Below are 16386 nucleotides of genomic sequence, written 5' to 3' on the forward strand. Positions count from 1 at the left end.
GCTAAGGACAAGGTCCCACTCCCCACCTGCCCCAACCCTTCTGCCCCTGCTCAGCCCATCCCAACATGTGCTCCCTGTCTGGCACCTTCCCATCCCCACCCTCCCCTGCCCCTGAAACCCTTCTGTCTGGAGAGCACCCTCTCTTCACCCCTGCTAAATCAGAGGCAGCTGCGAACATGCTGTGGGATCTGGCAGAGCTGCGGTCAAGCCTGGGGCAAACTCACTGAGCCTTAGTTGCCTCATCTGTAAAATGGGCACAGTGACCTTCCTTCTCCAGGGGACTCTGAGGACAGAATGAAACACTAGCATTCACCAGCCCGCTGCCCCAGGCCCCTTGCTGTGTGAACTTTCAGCCCTTATTTCCTGGGATACTTAGGAGGGACAGACTCCTCTGAAGAACACACATCAGCCAGCTCTCATTGGGAAGGGCCTTTATGGTTCTCTGGAACAGAGGCTCCACGACACAAGCCCATCGCCGCCTGCCCCCTGGGGTCACAGGCCCGTGTTGAAGGAGAAGGGGTGTTAGGTGCAGAGACCGGGGGGTGGGGTGGCAGGGCAGGGCGTCCAAGGTTTGTGACACTTGGTCATCTTGGGACCCTCCCCACCCCCACAGCAGAGGGGGTGCGAGGGAGAAGGCAGGAGAATTCAGGGCACCCCCAGGTGGCGAGGAGCAGAGTCCCCAGGGGGGTTGATCAGGGACGGCCTGCCTTCCCTCCCCCAACTCTGATCTCCGAGAACACACCAGGCGTGGGGCACTGGACGCCTCGCCCAGTCCCAGCTTCCCAGTGGGTCCTGAGCATCCCCTTCAGAGCAGAGCCGGTGACAAGGTCAGGGCCCACCTGGGACGCAGGTGCAGGGCAGGCCTGGTGTTTTCAGGGAGGCCAGTGCAGGCTGTAGCCCTGCCCCCAACCCCTACCTGCTGCAGGCCAGGATGGAGACCCTCCGCTTGCCCCCAGCAACCCCAGCCTGGCGTCACCAGCACCACAGTCCCCAACTGGGCCTCAGGGCCTGTGGGACCCTGCTTGGCCACCTGCCCCTCCGTGGTCTCCTGGGCTGGGCCTCGGTTTCCTCCGCCCCTCTGGCCTCCAGAGCTCAGGCCTGTCCTGTCCCTGAGGTCAGAGCTCATTCCCCGCTTCCCCACCCCGAGCCTGCCCTTCCCTCTGGACAAGCAAGATGTTGCTGGAACAGGCTCCCCTCTCCACCCCACCACGAGTGGGGAGGGGCTCAGGGACAGCGGGTCCAGCCCTTCCTTTATTGATGGAGAAGTCAGACGGGAAAACCCACCTGCACTTGCACACCCTTCCCCGCAACCCCACATCAGGACCAGGGTTCCTGCCTGCTGCCTGGGAATCCCTGCCCCGAGAGACCGGCTCAGCCCCCTCTTGGATGCCCCACCCCTGGTGGGAGGGGGAGAGGGTGTGGAAGAGGCAGGAGGGAGGTCCTGCAAGCCTCCTCAGTCTGAAACGGCGGTGCTGTGCTGAAAACTGGAGCACCCCACCCTGAGGGGCGCCCCCTGCCCCAGAGCCTCACCTGCCTCCTCCCTCCTGGGAGAACCATCACCTCTGCAGGGTCTGGTCAGGCCGTGCCCCCATGGGTCCTGCCGGGACTCGGGCCCTGCCCTCTGCCCCGTCCGCAGAGGGGCCCAGAGCCCCCAACACCCGGGGCGGGGGGAGAGTGGAGCTGTGCAAGGCGCCCCCTGGTCCCTCGGCTGGAGGAGGAGACGCGCTGGGAGGCTGGTGGGTGGGCGGACGGGCGGCAGGCGGGGAGCCTCCGAGACGGCGGCATGGTCAGGGAACCTCCGGGGGCAGCAGAGGTGTGTCTGAGTTCTGTGCTGAGACGCTGGCGGACTCGGGCCCGATGAGCCCCAGGCTGTACAGGTTAAGGATGGAGTCGGCGATGATGCGGGCCGTGCGCTTCTGGTAGCCGCCCGAGGTCACCATGAGGATGGGCAGCTGGCGGCCACGGACTATCCGGAACACCAGCTCGTCCCGCTTCACGACACCCTGGGTGGGTAGGGGGAGGACGGGGAAGATGGGCTCAGGCAGGCCCGGGCCCTCAGGGTGGCAGAGGTCCTGCTCTGAGTCTAACCCCGCTCTGAGCTGCTGCTGCTGCCCAGCCCCTCTGGCCTCAGGAGGAACGCCTGTGCCGCCCACATTCCCATCGCTGCTGAGTCCCCAGAGCAGAGCCCGCCCCTGCCCCCGCCCCGGGACGCACCTGCGGACTGATGGCCAGCCCGCCGAGGCGGTCCCCCTCGAGGATGTCCGTGCCCGCGTTGTACACCACGATGTCGGGGCGGTGCTCCTGCAGGGCTTTCTCCAGGTTCCTCTCCACCTTCTGCAGGTACTCATCGTCCTCCGTGCCCCACTCCAGCTCCACCTTCCGCCTGATGGCCTCTGGCGGGGGAGACAGCGATGCCCCAGCGTGCAGGCGGGAAACGGGGCTGGGGGCACTACCTGCTTTCCCGTCTGACTCTAGTGCTGCTCAGCCACTCATCCACCCAAACTGAGCTAACAGAGCACGAAGACCACGGATGGAGCACTGCCCTGGGGCTCAGGGACCCACGCCGGGCCCCAAGCTCGCTGCCCCGCAAGCACTCGCCAGAGACAGGGACACCCCACGCACCCTCGGGTCTGAAGCCAGGCCCCTCGAGACGAGACTCAGTTCAGAAACGGGTCCCTGGGACCACAGCGTGGCTGGGTCACCCGCAGCAGGCCCGCAGGCGCTTCCTGTATAAACGTCCCCTCCCCACAAGGTGGGCAGGTCCCCCTGTCTTCAAAGCTTCATCGAAGAGTCTCTGCCTTTGGATCAATGAGTTTAACCCACTTGCATTAACATCTGTCAAGTCTGAACTGATCTCTGCCGTCTTATCTCGTATCTTCTGCTTCTACATTTTCCTGTTTCTCTCCTGTTCCATTTTTCACTGGACAGCTGCACACCTGGGAGAAGATCCTACTCTATTCTCCAGGTGGTCACCCCAGTAGAGGGATTCACGACAGCCGCACACCTGGGAGAAGATCCTACTCTATTCTCCAGGTGGTCACCCCAGTAGAGGGATTCACGACAGCCGCACACCTGGGAGAAGATCCTACTCTATTCTCCAGGTGGTCACCCCAGTAGAGGGATTCACGACAGCCGCACACCTGGGAGAAGATCCTACTCTATTCTCCAGGTGGTCACCCCAGTAGAGGGATTCACGACAGCCGCACACCTGGGAGAAGATCCTACTCTATTCTCCAGGTGGTCACCCCAGTAGAGGGATTCACGACAGCCGCACACCTGGGAGAAGATCCTACTCTATTCTCCAGGTGGTCACCCCAGTAGAGGGATTCACGACAGCCGCACACCTGGGAGAAGATCCTACTCTATTCTCCAGGTGGTCACCCCAGTAGAGGGATTCACGACAGCCGCACACCTGGGAGAAGATCCTACTCTATTCTCCAGGTGGTCACCCCAGTAGAGGGATTCACGACAGCCGCACACCTGGGAGAAGATCCTACTCTATTCTCCAGGTGGTCACCCCAGTAGAGGGATTCACGACAGCCGCACACCTGGGAGAAGATCCTACTCTATTCTCCAGGTGGTCACCCCAGTAGAGGGATTCACGACAGCCGCACACCTGGGAGAAGATCCTACTCTATTCTCCAGGTGGTCACCCCAGTAGAGGGATTCACGACAGCCGCACACCTGGGAGAAGATCCTACTCTATTCTCCAGGTGGTCACCCCAGTAGAGGGATTCACGGTGTGTTTATTGGGGTGGGGGGTGGTTACGTGGTCTTCGGTGGGTCAAGCGACCTCTTTGGGTCTCAGTTTCCTTGTCTGCGAAGTGGGGACGGCCTCCCCCTCCCTGGGATGCTGAAGATCAAGAAGTGAAGTGACGTCTGCAGGGCCCGGCACGTGGGAGCAGCCCGGCAGACCGAGCCCGGTTCAGGGGGGCGCGCTGGGGTGGGCAGGCACTCACGCTTGGCGAAGCGGTCCCCGGGGTAGATGTGGCGGTTGTACACGTCCATGATGTACACGCGCCTGTCGCCCATGAAGTCGCGCTCGTGCCCGTTGCCCTGGCGGGGGAACACAGCTGCTCACGGCAGGCCAGTGCCCGGGCCAGGCCCGGACCCCCAGCACTCCCCAGAGAACACCCCCTGTGCCTGGGTGGAGGGGCAGCAGAGGCCCAGCCTGGGGCTTGGGGGTGTTCTTGGGGGCAGGGAACCCCACCTCATGGGGCCATGTGTCAGAGGCCGCCTGGGGAGGGGAGGACCCCAGCCTCGCCGGGCACTCACCTGATGGGCGTCGAGGTCCACGATGGTGGCTTTGGAGATGCCCTCCACTCGGTCAAACAGGAACTGCCCAGGGCAAGAAAGGGGAGAGGTGAGGACCCCTGGGCCAGAAGGTGCAGGCCCCCAGGGGCCCCAGTCAGCGACAGGGTGGACTGGGAGCACCTCCGTGCTTGTGGGGGACCCCAGGCCAGCAGGAGGTCCATGTGGCTCAGAGGAGCCTGTGTGTGTCTGCAGCGGGGTCCCCCTCCCAGCTGTACCCGGAGCTCCATCTGGCCATCTCCGCCTTCTTACAGGGGCCCAGCCCTAAAGCCACCTCCTCGGGAAGCCCTTCCTTCCCCCGCCCTCCCCTCCCGCCAGGTCTCCTGGCATCTCACTCTCCAAACAGCCAGGGTCTGCCGCCCCCTCCTCCCAATCCGTTCCCATGCCGTGTGCAGACAGGAGCCGCGAGGACCACACGGACTCCCAGCCTGAGCCCAGATGCAGGTGCTGGGGGAGCGCTGGCTTCTGACAGCCGCGGAGGCCACGGCCAGCGCTTCCCCTTCAAGCTGTGCCCTCACCCCCTCCAGCCCTGTTCCCTGAGGGTGAAGGGGTGAGCCCCGCAGATGCCAGCCGCTGTCAGCACCATCAAGATCTTGATCCCTGTCTCCTCCCCGCTCTCCTGAGCACAGCCCTGTCTCCTGTTAATAATCTAGCGGCGTCCTGTAAGCTGCTCTCCTCCAGCCCCCGGCCCCTGGAGAAGCTGGTCACCTCTGGGCCGTCACGGGCAGCACAGACCAGCAGGTGTCACGTCTACATCTGAGTCTCAGCCCAGCTTAGGGACCCGGTGAGCTCTCTCCCATTCGGGACCTCGATCCCTTCACAACACGGGGTGAGAACACCAGACTGGGGTTCCAGGGAGGCTCCTGGAGGCGATCACCCTCCCCACCGCCCGTCACGTGCGCATGGACGCACCTTGATGGCAAGTGTGATGTCCGCGTAGGCGCAGAAGCCCCCGCCCCGGTCGCTGGAGCAGTGGTGGAAGCCGCCGCCTGCGAGGACAGTCATGCAGTGGGCAGGGCCGGGCAAGGGCGCGCCCCAGGTGCCCCCCACCCCCGTCCTCCCAGGGACAGCTCTGGGCCTGCAGGCTGGTCGTGCAGTGGGCAGGGCCGGGCAAGGGCGCGCCTCAGGTGCCCCCTACCCCCGTCCTCCCAGGGACAGCTCTGGGCCTGCAGGCTGGTCGTGCAGTGGGCAGGGCCGGGCAAGGGCGTGCCCCAGGTGCCCCCCACCCCCATCCTCCCAGGGACAGCTCTGGGCCTCCAGGCTGTTCCGGCAAATAGACCCCCCCCCCCGGGGCAGGTCAGCACCCCGGGGCCCTGGGTTGGGGGGCAGCTCTGCCATCAGGGCATCTGAGCTGCCGCCAGCAGGCCCCGGCCCGGCCGGGGCACTCACCTACGTTGATGGCCCAGCCGCGGTCCACTGCCAGCTTGCCCGCCTTTGAAAACAAGCACAGGCTGAGGCAGGCAGGGGCCAAGCCCTTCACTCGCTCCTGTGCTGACTCACTGCCCCCGTGAACACTGTAGCCAGCTCCCAGGGGGGATGAGCTATGAGGTGGGGTACAGGGGGCACCACCCGCCCTCGTCCGGCAAATCCCCAACGGGCCAGCCTATGAGACGGGCAGTGTGTGATATGTGCGTGCTCAGCTGCGTCCGACTCTGTGACCCTGTGGACTGTAGCCCGCCAGGCTCCTCTGTCCACAGGACTTCCAGGCAAGAATGCTGGAGTGGGCTGCCATTCCCTCTTCCAGGGGATCTTCCCAACCCAGGGATCGAACCCACATCTCCTGTGGCTCCTGCATTGGCAGGCGGATTCTGTACCACTGAGCCACCTGCAAAGTGTAAACCCCTGTGTGACTGTGTGAGGGAACTGGAGGAAACCAAAGTTCCGTCTCAGGCTTGCATGTGAGCTGACAAGGATTCTCACGTGGCTTCCGAAGGGAAAACAAAATTTTGCTCATGGAAATACTGTTGCTCTAGTCCTGAAATCATGTAGGAGCTCATCATTCTGGGGTGAGCAGGACTATTCTAATAAACTTTAAAAGTGCACAAATTTGCAAAGCTAAGAAGAAAACTATAAGGGGTCAGCCGGTGTTGATCCAGGTCTGGTTAGATCACTGTACATTTCAATCATTTCCACTTCTTTTCCTCACTGACTGTGGCTAATTTTCATTGGAAGGACTGATGCTGAAGCGGAAACTCTGATACTTTGGCCACCTGATGTGAAGAGCTGACTCATTGGAAAAGACCCTGATGCTGGCAAAGATTGAAGGTGGGAGGAGAAGGGGATGACAGAATGAGATGGCTGGATGGCATTGCTGACTCAATGCACATGAGTCTGAGTGAACTCCGGGAGTTGGTGATGGACAGGGAGGCCTGGGTGCTGCCATCCACGGGGTCACAAAGAGTCAGACACGACTGAGCGACTGAACTGAGCTGACACGCGACGTGAAGCCCAGTTTTGCCTCGAGTGTTGGTGGCTGCCACACCCCGCTGCGGGTGAGGCCCCCGTCCACCGCTGAGGCCACGGGCTTGTTTTCATCTGAAATGTGAGCAGCTCAGAGCCACAGTTTCAGGACACACCCTGGTGGGGGGTGGCTGGTTAAGGACACCTCTTACACACCAGTAAATACTCTAACAGGGGGGCTTGGGGGAAAAGCAGTGATTTCTACGGGAGAAGCTTTGGAAGAAAGAGTTCCTGTTGCCGCCTTGAAGAACATTTGCGATTTTTCTCAACTACTCAGCGGGACGAGGCCTTCTGGAGGCAAAAGCCCAGGTGGGCAAAGGCCCAGGGAGCAAAGGAGCCGGGGCTGGGGGTTCCCGCCCAGCCACTGCCCCCTACTCCCCACCTACCATTATGGTTCCTCCCGTCTGGGTCCGCAGGGGCCTGAGCACCTTCCTCTGTACCAGGAAGTTGGGCAGGAAGATGACCGGGGGGATCTCTGTGATGGTCGCGACGGCGAAGGACCACTGCGGGAAGAGACACGGGCTGTGTGGCCTCCCTCTGCCCGATGGGCCCAGAGGCAGCAGATTCCCTCTGGACCAGCTTCGGGGCTCCTGGGGGGCTGCAGGCAAGTGCAGCTCCTTGGGTGAGAAATGGGGGCCCTCCCACCGTGGCTGAACTTCAGGCTCAGCATGGAGACGCTCACAACAGGGTGTTCTTAAAGTGGAGTCAGCGCAAGGGCCTCGTGGGCCACGGCCCTCGGCTGCCCTCTTGTGTCTAGAAGGAGAACTGCAGGGGACGACCGGTCACCACCCAGCCTACCCGGAACTGGCCTGGCTTGCAGCAAGGCCCTGCGGGGGCAGGCAGAGGGGGTAAGGAAGGAGGATCCTTCTTTACAAGGTCACAGCGAGTCATCGACAGAGTCCAGACTGGATGCCCAGGGCTGCTCGTCCCCCAGAGCAGCAAGCCCCGTCCCTGCAAATGGGGCCGCACGCTCTCGTCCCCTGCTGCTGAGGCAGGAGGGCCTGGGGCACCCAGACCAGGATACAGCCTCCCTTCGACCTCCCAGGCCCTGGGCTGGTGTCCATGCACCCTGGTCCTGGACCTCTCCTGGCTGGCTGGGAACACCTGGTCCAGACCCTGCTCTCCACCAACGCTAGGCAGAGCCCTGCGAGGACTCTGGCACCTGGCAGATACGTCCCAAGAGCCTGGGGAGGCGCCAGGCCCGGAGATGGAGCTGGTCTGTCCTCACAGACACACAGCAGCATGGTGGGGAGGTGCTGACCTGCAATGTGACAGCTTTGCTGGGGGAGGGAGAACATGGTCTGGCTGGACAGCTGCAAGACGTGTGTGTGTGTGTGTGTACGCACATGTGCACATGCGTTCATGTGTATGCACATGTGAGTGAGTGGGGGCATATGTGTGCACGTGTGTGGAGGAAGGCAGGGGCTCCACCTGTCCGTCACACCAACCCCACCCCAGCAGCAGCCCAGCACATGGGAGCCAGGGAACGACTGTCCCTGGAAGGGAGCGACGAGCCCCCGAAGGAGAACATCGACCACTGCCTCCTTCCACCCCCAGCAAGCCAGCAGGGGACAGAGAAGGAAAGAAAATGAAGCCACCGCCCCCAAAAGGAAATTAAGAAAGCAATTTCATTTACAAGGACATCAAAAAGAATAAATTAACCAAACAGGTATAAGACTTGTACAGTGGAAACTATGAAATGCTGCTGAAAGAACTTAAAGATCTGAATAAGGGGAAAGACATCTGTGTCCATGGGCTGGAAGACCTAACCTTGTGAGGATGGCGGTTCTCCCCTAACTCATCTATAGATTCATAATCACTATTGAAATCCCAATAGCGTTTTTTGGTTTTTGTGTTTTGCAGAAGTGGAGAAGCTGTCCTATAACCCTGGGGGTCCCATTTCCCAGGGACCCTCGGAGGCTCAACCCCGGGTACTCTGTGCACGGGGGTCTGTGTCTCTGCTCTCACAGACTCAGGGCACCGTGGTGGCAGCAACAAGGCCCAGGTTGTGCCCAGACTCCGTGGGGCTCCGGCCACAGTTTCCAGGACATCCTTGGCCTCCAGACCCCACACCCGATCTGAGCCCAGGAAAGTCCTGTTGTTTCAACTTCACAACAAACCCCGGGTGCTGCCAGGTGTACCCCCGGCCACGGCTGCTTCCAGCCTTGTCTGAGCGCCCAGGCTCTCCCACCAGAATCACGGCAACCACCCGCTTCCTCTTGGGCTCCTGATGTCATCCTGATAGCCGGGTCTCGTCTATTCCCATCACAGCTGCCAAGCAAGCTTTGGAAACCTAGGTCAGATCACGTCCCCCTGCTTGAAACAGCCCTGGGCTCCCACCGCCCTCAGAGCAAAGTCGCAGTGACCACAGGCCGTCGGTGCTCCTGACCCTCATCTGACCCCGCCTCCTACCGTCTCCCCTCCATTCCCTCCAATCCAGCGGGGTCACTGCTGCTGGGGCACTCCTGCCTCAGGGCCCTTGCCCCTGCTCCTCCTCCTGCTCGCTCAGAATGCCTCCCCCAGATGCCTGCCTAGCCCACTCCCTCACTCTCCCCTTCCGGAGGCTGAGCCCCCTCCCACTCCAGGCCTGAGTCTCTACAACCGTCTTCCTCTGAAATGCCACGCGTATCGCCTGCTCATCATTCTCTGGTCTCAGCTCACAGCCCGCCTCCTCCTCGGGGCCCTCCCGGATCACTCAGCCTGCACGAGCCCGCCTCTGCCCAGCGACCCTCCTTCTTCTCCCTCTGTTGCTCTGAAATGCTTTTGTACTGTTACTTCTTTTCAGTCTTCTACCAGGAAATGCGGATCCTTGGCAGCAGGGAACATTGCTTATTGTTGTTTTTGCACCCAATACACAGTCAGATTTCCATACAGAGGTGTTGCATGACTGAATACTTCTTCGCCTCAGTAGGTCATATGGAAATCATCATGTTTCTCCTTTTGCTCTGGCCACCAGGGAGCTCCAGACACGTAGCTCGGCCGTGGCCTCTTGGTTACGTTGGCATATCTGAATTCTCCTCCTGCCCCTGACGTCGGTTTTCTACTTGAGACTCTACCTGTGAATACTTGTTCGTATTATCACGTAGCACCTAGAAAGCTGCCTTCAGGGTACTAGGGGGCCCAAGGCCAGCCACGCGGTCAGCCCCCGATGGTTCCCTGAAAGGACCTCCAAACAGATGGAGCCCAGCCCCCACCCAGCTTTCTCCGGGCGCTGGCTCCAGCCCGGCTCCGCTCCGTCCCGGCCTCGCCCTGGTCCCACCCTCACCCTCTGGACTCTTGCAGGCATGTCCTCCTGGCCCCGCCCCTGGGCTGTGGACTGTGACCACGCAGGTCCCAGCCCCGGGAAACCAGGGCAGCCAAGCGCTGGGCTTCCTGCCAGGGCCTCGCACCCCTCGCTCTCCCGGGAGCCAGGTTTCACCCTCTTCCTGGTAATCTTTCAGGAGCGCGCGCTGCCACGGCTCCATCTAGAATTCTCACAGCTCGGGCCGGCGCGTGGGAGGATGAGGGGCAGCAGGCGTGACCAGGAGCCTAGGAGACCCTGCCAGGTGGCCTGTCTGGGGCCCCCCCGAGGCCTGCGGGACCGCCTGGGTGACCTTGAGCAGGTGTGGCCTCTTTGCAGGCTTGTCCACCTGGGGGGGCAGGGCCTGGTGACCTCGGGTGTCCACTCTGGCTCTAAGATGAGTCCTGCTGGTAGCCCAGCGGTACATGTCAGGGTTCCACGCTCCCAGGAGCAGAGCACCTGGGGCATCCTCGACCCACCGTGTTCTGATGCCGCCCCCAGGCCCGCCTGCCTCCCGCCCCCACAAAGGGGCCCAACAGTGCCTCCGCCCTCAGAAGCGGAGGGGAGCCGTGCGGCTCTTCTAGAGAGAGGTCACCACAGGCAGCCTGCAGGTGAATTTACAAACCTTCTGATGAGTCGCTGCATTAAGAAATCAGGTGCCGTCACCCACTGGTCTGCATTCCTGGCTTCTCTTTGAAAGCCAGGCCCACGGAGGAGCTGGGCGGCAGCCACCGTCTGGGAGGGGCCGGAGCTCGGGTTCGCCCCAATACCACCCACCACCCGCCTGACCACTTGTGTACGTTCCCAGCTGGGCCCTGGGGCACAAAGACTAGCTTTCAGCGCGACAGTTTGCAACAAATCTCCAGCAGTAGAAGCCCTTGAAACAGAATCTTCAACTTCAGCCCAATATAAACATAGGCCAAGGTGGAAGAGACGCGGCTGGAGGGAGACAAGGAGCTGGGGTCCGCCACCCCTCACCCCAACAGGGGTCTTGGAGGCCTGTCCACAAAGCCCAGATGGAAAGTCACCGAGGCAGAAGCCCTGAACCCCAGCGAAGTTTCAATCCCCATCAAGGGGGTGTCCATGCTTTCATACTTCCAGGGATGGGGGCTCACGGACCCCAGGAGCAGCCACTCGCATCCCTGGTACCTGCCCTTCTAGGGCCCCTGGCTCCCGATGGGGACCGCAGACTCACACGCTCCCCCTGCGCAGGGACAGGAATGGAGCCCCTCGAGCCTGCGGCCCTCCTCCCGGCTGGCCGCCCCCAGGCCCCGCACCTTCAGCTCGTTGAGATAGCGCCTCGTGTGCACCACCAGCAGGTCTTCATCCGAGGCCTCCCGCGCCTCCACCAGCATGCTGTCTGACAGCAGCTTCTCTTCTGAAACCACAAAGTGGGCACCATGCACCCCTGCTGGCCTCCAGCCCCAGCCCCTCCCGCGGGCTCAGACATGGCCCCTGGCAGCCCCGTCCCAGGAGAAGGTGGCCCCTGCTGGCTTGCGGGTGGTCTCAGAACGGGCCACCTCTCAGGCCAGTGTGGAGAGAGTCGCCAGGCCCTCGGGCCAGGGGGCAAAGGATGTTGTGCCCAGCGATCCTCCAGTGTCCCAGGGCACTGAGAGCCAGGGGGTGAGCTCAGGCGTGGCTGGGCAACTTGCAGAGGCAGGTGGCACAGGGGTCATTAATGCTGTGTCTCAAGGTGAGAAAAACTCTCCTGATTGAGTCTCCTCCACCTTGGGGTGACGTCATGGGGGGTGTCGTGTGTGGGGGCCTCTCTTTTAACACTTGCCTGATCCTTGCTCCTCTCCCTTTTTTTAACCCCCTCACCAGCAGCAATCGTTCCACAGTCTGTCCCAACAGTAAGCTGCCTGAGCTGGAACACACTGCTGCTTTCATCGCATTTATTTTTTTACCATGACCTTCTATTTATGGCAGATGAAACTGGCTTTTTCCATTGAGATGACATAATGTTCCCTTTTAAAACAGGCTTATTTAAAAGTTTTTAAAAATGAAGCCTAGGTCAATAAAAACTCTGATGTAAATAACGAAACAGGTGGTATGAGTTGATGGCACATTCCCAAGAGTGGTTTGCCAATGACTGATGTTTGGGAAACACCACGCTATGTCATCACCCCCCACACACACCAGACAAAATTTCCTCCTTTTTGCAACAGAAGAAGTTAGACAAAGGGGAGGAAACGCTCTGTCTAGGGCACTGTGAGAACGGATCCATGACGCTCTGGTTCTAAGGACACTGAAGAACAAGGTCGGAATCTACGGGACTGTACTAACATGTCACTCTCAGAAGCCACCCCTGGTAGAATCCACAGGACCTGTACTAACACGTCACTCTCAGAAGCCACCCCTGGTAGAATCTATGGGACCTGTACTAACACGTCACTCTCAGAAGCCACCCCTGGTAGAATCTACAGGACCTGTACTAACATGTCACTCTCAGAAGCCACCCCTGGTAGAATCTACGGGACTGTACTAACACGTCACTCTCAGAAGCCACCCCTGGTAGAATCCACGGGACCTGTACTAACATGTCACTCTCAGAAGCCACCCCTGGTAGAATCCACAGGACCTGTACTAACACGTCACTCTCAGAAGCCACCCCTGGTAGAATCTACGGGACGTGTACTAACACGTCACTCTCAGAAGCCACCCCTGGTAGAATCCACGGGACCTGTACTAACACGTCACTCAGAAGCCACCCCTGGTAGAATCTACGGGACCTGTACTAACACGTCACTCTCAGAAGCCACCCCTGGTACAACCTACGGGACCTGTACTAACACGTCACTCAGAAGCCACCCCTGGTAGAAGCCCGTTGCTGTTTAGTCACTAAGTCACGTCCGCCTCTGTGACCCCGTGGACTGTAGCCTGCCAGGCTCCTCCGTCCACGGGCTTCCCAGGCAAGAATACTGGAGTGGGTTGCTATTTCCCCTCCGGAATCTTCCCAGATCAGGGGTTGAACCCGCATCTCCGGCACTGGCAGGCAGATTCTTTACTACGGAGCCACCTGGAAGACCCTAGACACCACCTGGTTCCCTACATCTCCCACTAAGAGCTCCATGGAGAGCCCAGAGCACTTCATGGCTCCCTACTGCCTTCCCCAAAGGACCAGCTCTGTTCCTGGCAGTACCCAAGGCCCCTCACCACATGGCCCTGCCTCCGATCTACATCCTTATCACAGAAGGAAGCGAACTCAGGAAGATGGTCAGCTCAGAGGGATGGGGACAAAGCACCCTTAGGTTGCACTGCAGGGTGACATGTGAGCCCAAGAAGGGGCTTGGGCTCCTCTCCTGCAGAGAGCCTCAGGCCCGCTGCAAGGAGAGAGGAAAGGACCTCTTTCAGGGAGGCATCAGGGAACCCTGAGGTCTAGTGGTTACAGCTGCGAGCTTCCACCCCCAGGAGAGAACAGTCAGGGGAGGCAGGCTGGCTCCGCCCCCCCACCCCCAGAGCTCTTCCCAGGCCTGCACACTTGTCCTCTTTTCTACATAATCTTTTTCTTTGAATAAGCACTCTGGTCGCTACTGCAGGTGGAAAATCAGTATCGCCTACCAGAAACAGAAGGCAACCAAAACTAAAAACAAAAAAAATACAAAGGCATGAGTGTCATTAACCTCCACTGAGACTATTTTCTGCAAGGTGCAGGGCCGGAGGCTCGCTCTAGATTTGTTAAAGAGGGAGATGGGCTTAGGTGTAAAAGGCGGGCTAGCCCCAAAATGAAACATCCCCCAGGACGTGATCAAAGGCATTGTGTGATGCAGAGATACTCAATGCTTCATCCAATGCCAGGTAACACTTCATGTAATACTTCCTACTTCCCTCTGTTAAAGAACCCCCAATATTGGAAATTGGAATATCTTTTTTTTCCCCACCAGTCTACTGTGATGCTTGAATTTTCAACCCCGGATTACAAACCACGGTTGAAACAGCACACTCCCCACAGCATTACCCTACTCAGGGGACGAGCCATAAACGGGATGAGGCTAGAGCTCTGAGGTTCAGAGCTTTCTGGGCCCAGTTTCCTAGATTTTTCATCAGTGGGGTTGGAGCAAAGGTGGTCCAGCTCCAGGATTCTCGGACTTTGTGGGGTATGGACAGTGTATCCCTCCAGATGTCAGCTTGCCTGGCTCCATGGCAACCAGCTCCCCTGCTACTGGGTCTCCGGGGGCAGAGACAGAGTTTGGGTCCCCAGGGAACGGGAGCCGGTGAAGGTGTGCTGTGGGGCCAGGTTGAGCTCAGAGGGCTGTGTTGGCGAGATCCTCTGACAGCACGGGTGCAAGGCAGTCAGGGTAGAGGCTGGAGCGGGAGCGTCTGAAGCTTTCGTGAGGGCAAGGCAGCAGGGTGGTGGCGGCAGGTGGGCTGCAGGGAGCAGATGCAGGTCCGGGGCAGGGGCTTCCATACCTTTCAGGAGGCTGATCACTTTGCCCCATTTTCCGGCGTCAAAGGGGTGCAGCTTCTCCAGGCCCAGGAAGGTTATGTTGTAGCGCGGCGAGTACACGATGGGCCAACGCGAGTCCGGCACATGCTGGTACAGCTGGGTTGGGTGTGGCCTTCGTGGGCATGGGGACAGACACGCACAGACAGGAACAGCCTCAGTGTGGGAGCAGCTGCACCTTCGCGCCAGCAGGCTCAGACCGAGCACACAGCCCTGACCCAGCACCACTAGCTCCCTTGGCGGCAGATAAGGGCCACAGCAACAACACGAAAACAGTGGTTCCCTCCTGACCTCCCTGAACCATCCGGCCCAATCCTGGCAGCAGCCCGGGATGGGTGTAGAGGCTCCACCATCATCCCACCAGAGGCTGAGAGAGAGGACCGGGGCACCCCAAGGTCACTCGGTCTCTGGAGCAGCCCATGTGCACCAGGTGTGTCTGGCTGCAAGCCTCAGCACCTCAGCTCCACATGACAACAATTACAACCAACAGCTGTGTGGCCTTAGGCCTGGCTTTCCTCGGCTGCAAACCTGCGGTTGTCTGTCGGGAGGACTGAGATAACACACTCAACCAAGCACAGAATGCGCCCTATCCCTGATAAGCAAGGGGGACAGCTCCCAGAAACAGCAGCTCGGGGCTCACGCAGGCTGCGGCCCAACCCGGAGCCAGGGATGGGGTCACCTCGGCACAACCCGGAGCCAGGGATGGGGTGACCTAGGGCCCTCCGCGCCAGCTGACCCCCATCACACCTCCGCAGCCGCCGCACAGGGCACAGAGAGCCGGCTTGCCACCGCAGGGGCCTCCGCTCTGCTGGGGGGCCCCGAGGACAGACGCCAAGCCGCGCATGTCGCGGGCCCCCGCCTGGCCAGCGCCCCGTGCGCCGCAGATTAGTGGCGCTGGGCTGGCCACTGTACGCGGGGCGCTGACCCGGGCCAAGCGGCCCGACCGCCCGCCGTACCTGGGCCCGCACCTGGCGGGCTCGCCCGGCCGCCCGCGCACCGGTGCGCCCGCCCGCGGGGACCCCTGGGAACCCCCGCGGCCTGGCCGGCGCCCCAGCCCGCGCCCCCGCCCCCGCCGCACTCACATCCCGGGGCCGGGCCCTCCCTGCGCCGCCACCGCTCCGCGACCGGGCGGGGCGGGGCGCGGGCCCGCCCAGGACACGCCCCCGGCCTCGGCCGCCTCCGCTGGGGGCGGAGCTCGAGAGGCTCGGCCCGGCTCCGCCCCGCCTCGGGCCTGCGTCACAGAGGGTCGGAGTCCCGCGCCGAGCTCTCCGGCGGCGCGGACGGAGGCCACGCCCCCAGCGCTCTTCAAGCTCCAAGTCCCGCCTTCCGCAGGCAAACATCCAGTGAGATTTCTCCTTGCTTAAAAGCCGCGCCCCTTAGGGGGAGGGCCGCTCGTCGCAGAACTGGAACTGGAGCAATCGTCCCGCCCTGGGGGCGGGGCCACATTATGCTCCGGGCCCGGCCTCTCGCCCAGTCTTCTTGGTCCCAAGGCCGGGAGATCCTGGGAGCTAGGGACGCCCGGCTTCCGGGCGGACTCGGAGGCGGAGTCGCTGTGTGACCCCGACCCCAGCTGGGCGAGCGTGTGCGCTCTAGGGTCTCTGTTTTGCACTAGCGAGATGAGGTCGGGGGCCGGCTGTTCTGGCCTTGACATTTCCGACCTAATACGATGCATGACCTCGCTGCCTCGAGGTCCCCCGCTCCCACTGCCCAGCCACGTCCGGCAGCTCTGACTTGAGACAAGCGCTCCGCACACAGTCCTTTAGCCTCTCCGAGCCTCCGTGTCCTTATCGGTAGAACCAGACTGGGGATCCGGTCTTCGGGGTAGAGTTGTTTATCTGCACATTCACCCCTCCTCCACCTCGGGAAGCCACGATTAGCCGGGTAACAGCTG

At 61.1% G+C, this 16386-nt stretch overlaps 1 protein-coding gene across 1 annotated transcript; it reads right to left on the bottom strand.

Moving 5' to 3' along the window:
• Window positions 1–416: 416 nt before the first annotated feature.
• On the bottom strand, window positions 417–15835 carry HDAC11 (histone deacetylase 11). Its single transcript, XM_086365477.1, has 10 exons — window positions 15243–15835; window positions 14462–14610; window positions 11329–11429; window positions 7158–7274; window positions 5701–5743; window positions 5224–5300; window positions 4276–4338; window positions 3960–4056; window positions 2215–2393; window positions 417–2003 (listed from the first exon to the last, which is right to left on the bottom strand). Exons 1-10 carry the CDS (start codon window positions 15833–15835, stop codon window positions 1788–1790), a joined length of 1635 nt encoding a protein of 544 aa, XP_086221603.1. The 3' UTR covers window positions 417–1787.
• Window positions 15836–16386: the final 551 nt, after the last annotated feature.

Source organism: Bos grunniens, chromosome 22 (assembly GCF_055505025.1).
Source record: "Bos grunniens cultivar Pamir isolate PY7600 chromosome 22, Bosgru_T2T1.0, whole genome shotgun sequence".
Classification (NCBI taxonomy): Eukaryota; Metazoa; Chordata; class Mammalia; order Artiodactyla; family Bovidae; genus Bos; species Bos grunniens.

Bases quoted from the DNA above. Each gene is read 5' to 3' on its own strand.
- HDAC11 (XM_086365477.1), bottom strand. From the start codon at position 15,835: ATGTTTGCCTGCGGAAGGCGGGACTTGGAGCTTGAAGAGCGCTGGGGG. The intron at 5,301-5,700 runs GTGAGTGCCCCG...CTGTCCTCGCAG, and splicing joins CGGCTGGGCCATCAACGTAG to GCGGCGGCTTCCACCACTGC. The intron at 4,339-5,223 runs GTGCGTCCATGC...TGCCCTGGGCAG, and splicing joins ACATCACACTTGCCATCAAG to TTCCTGTTTGACCGAGTGGA.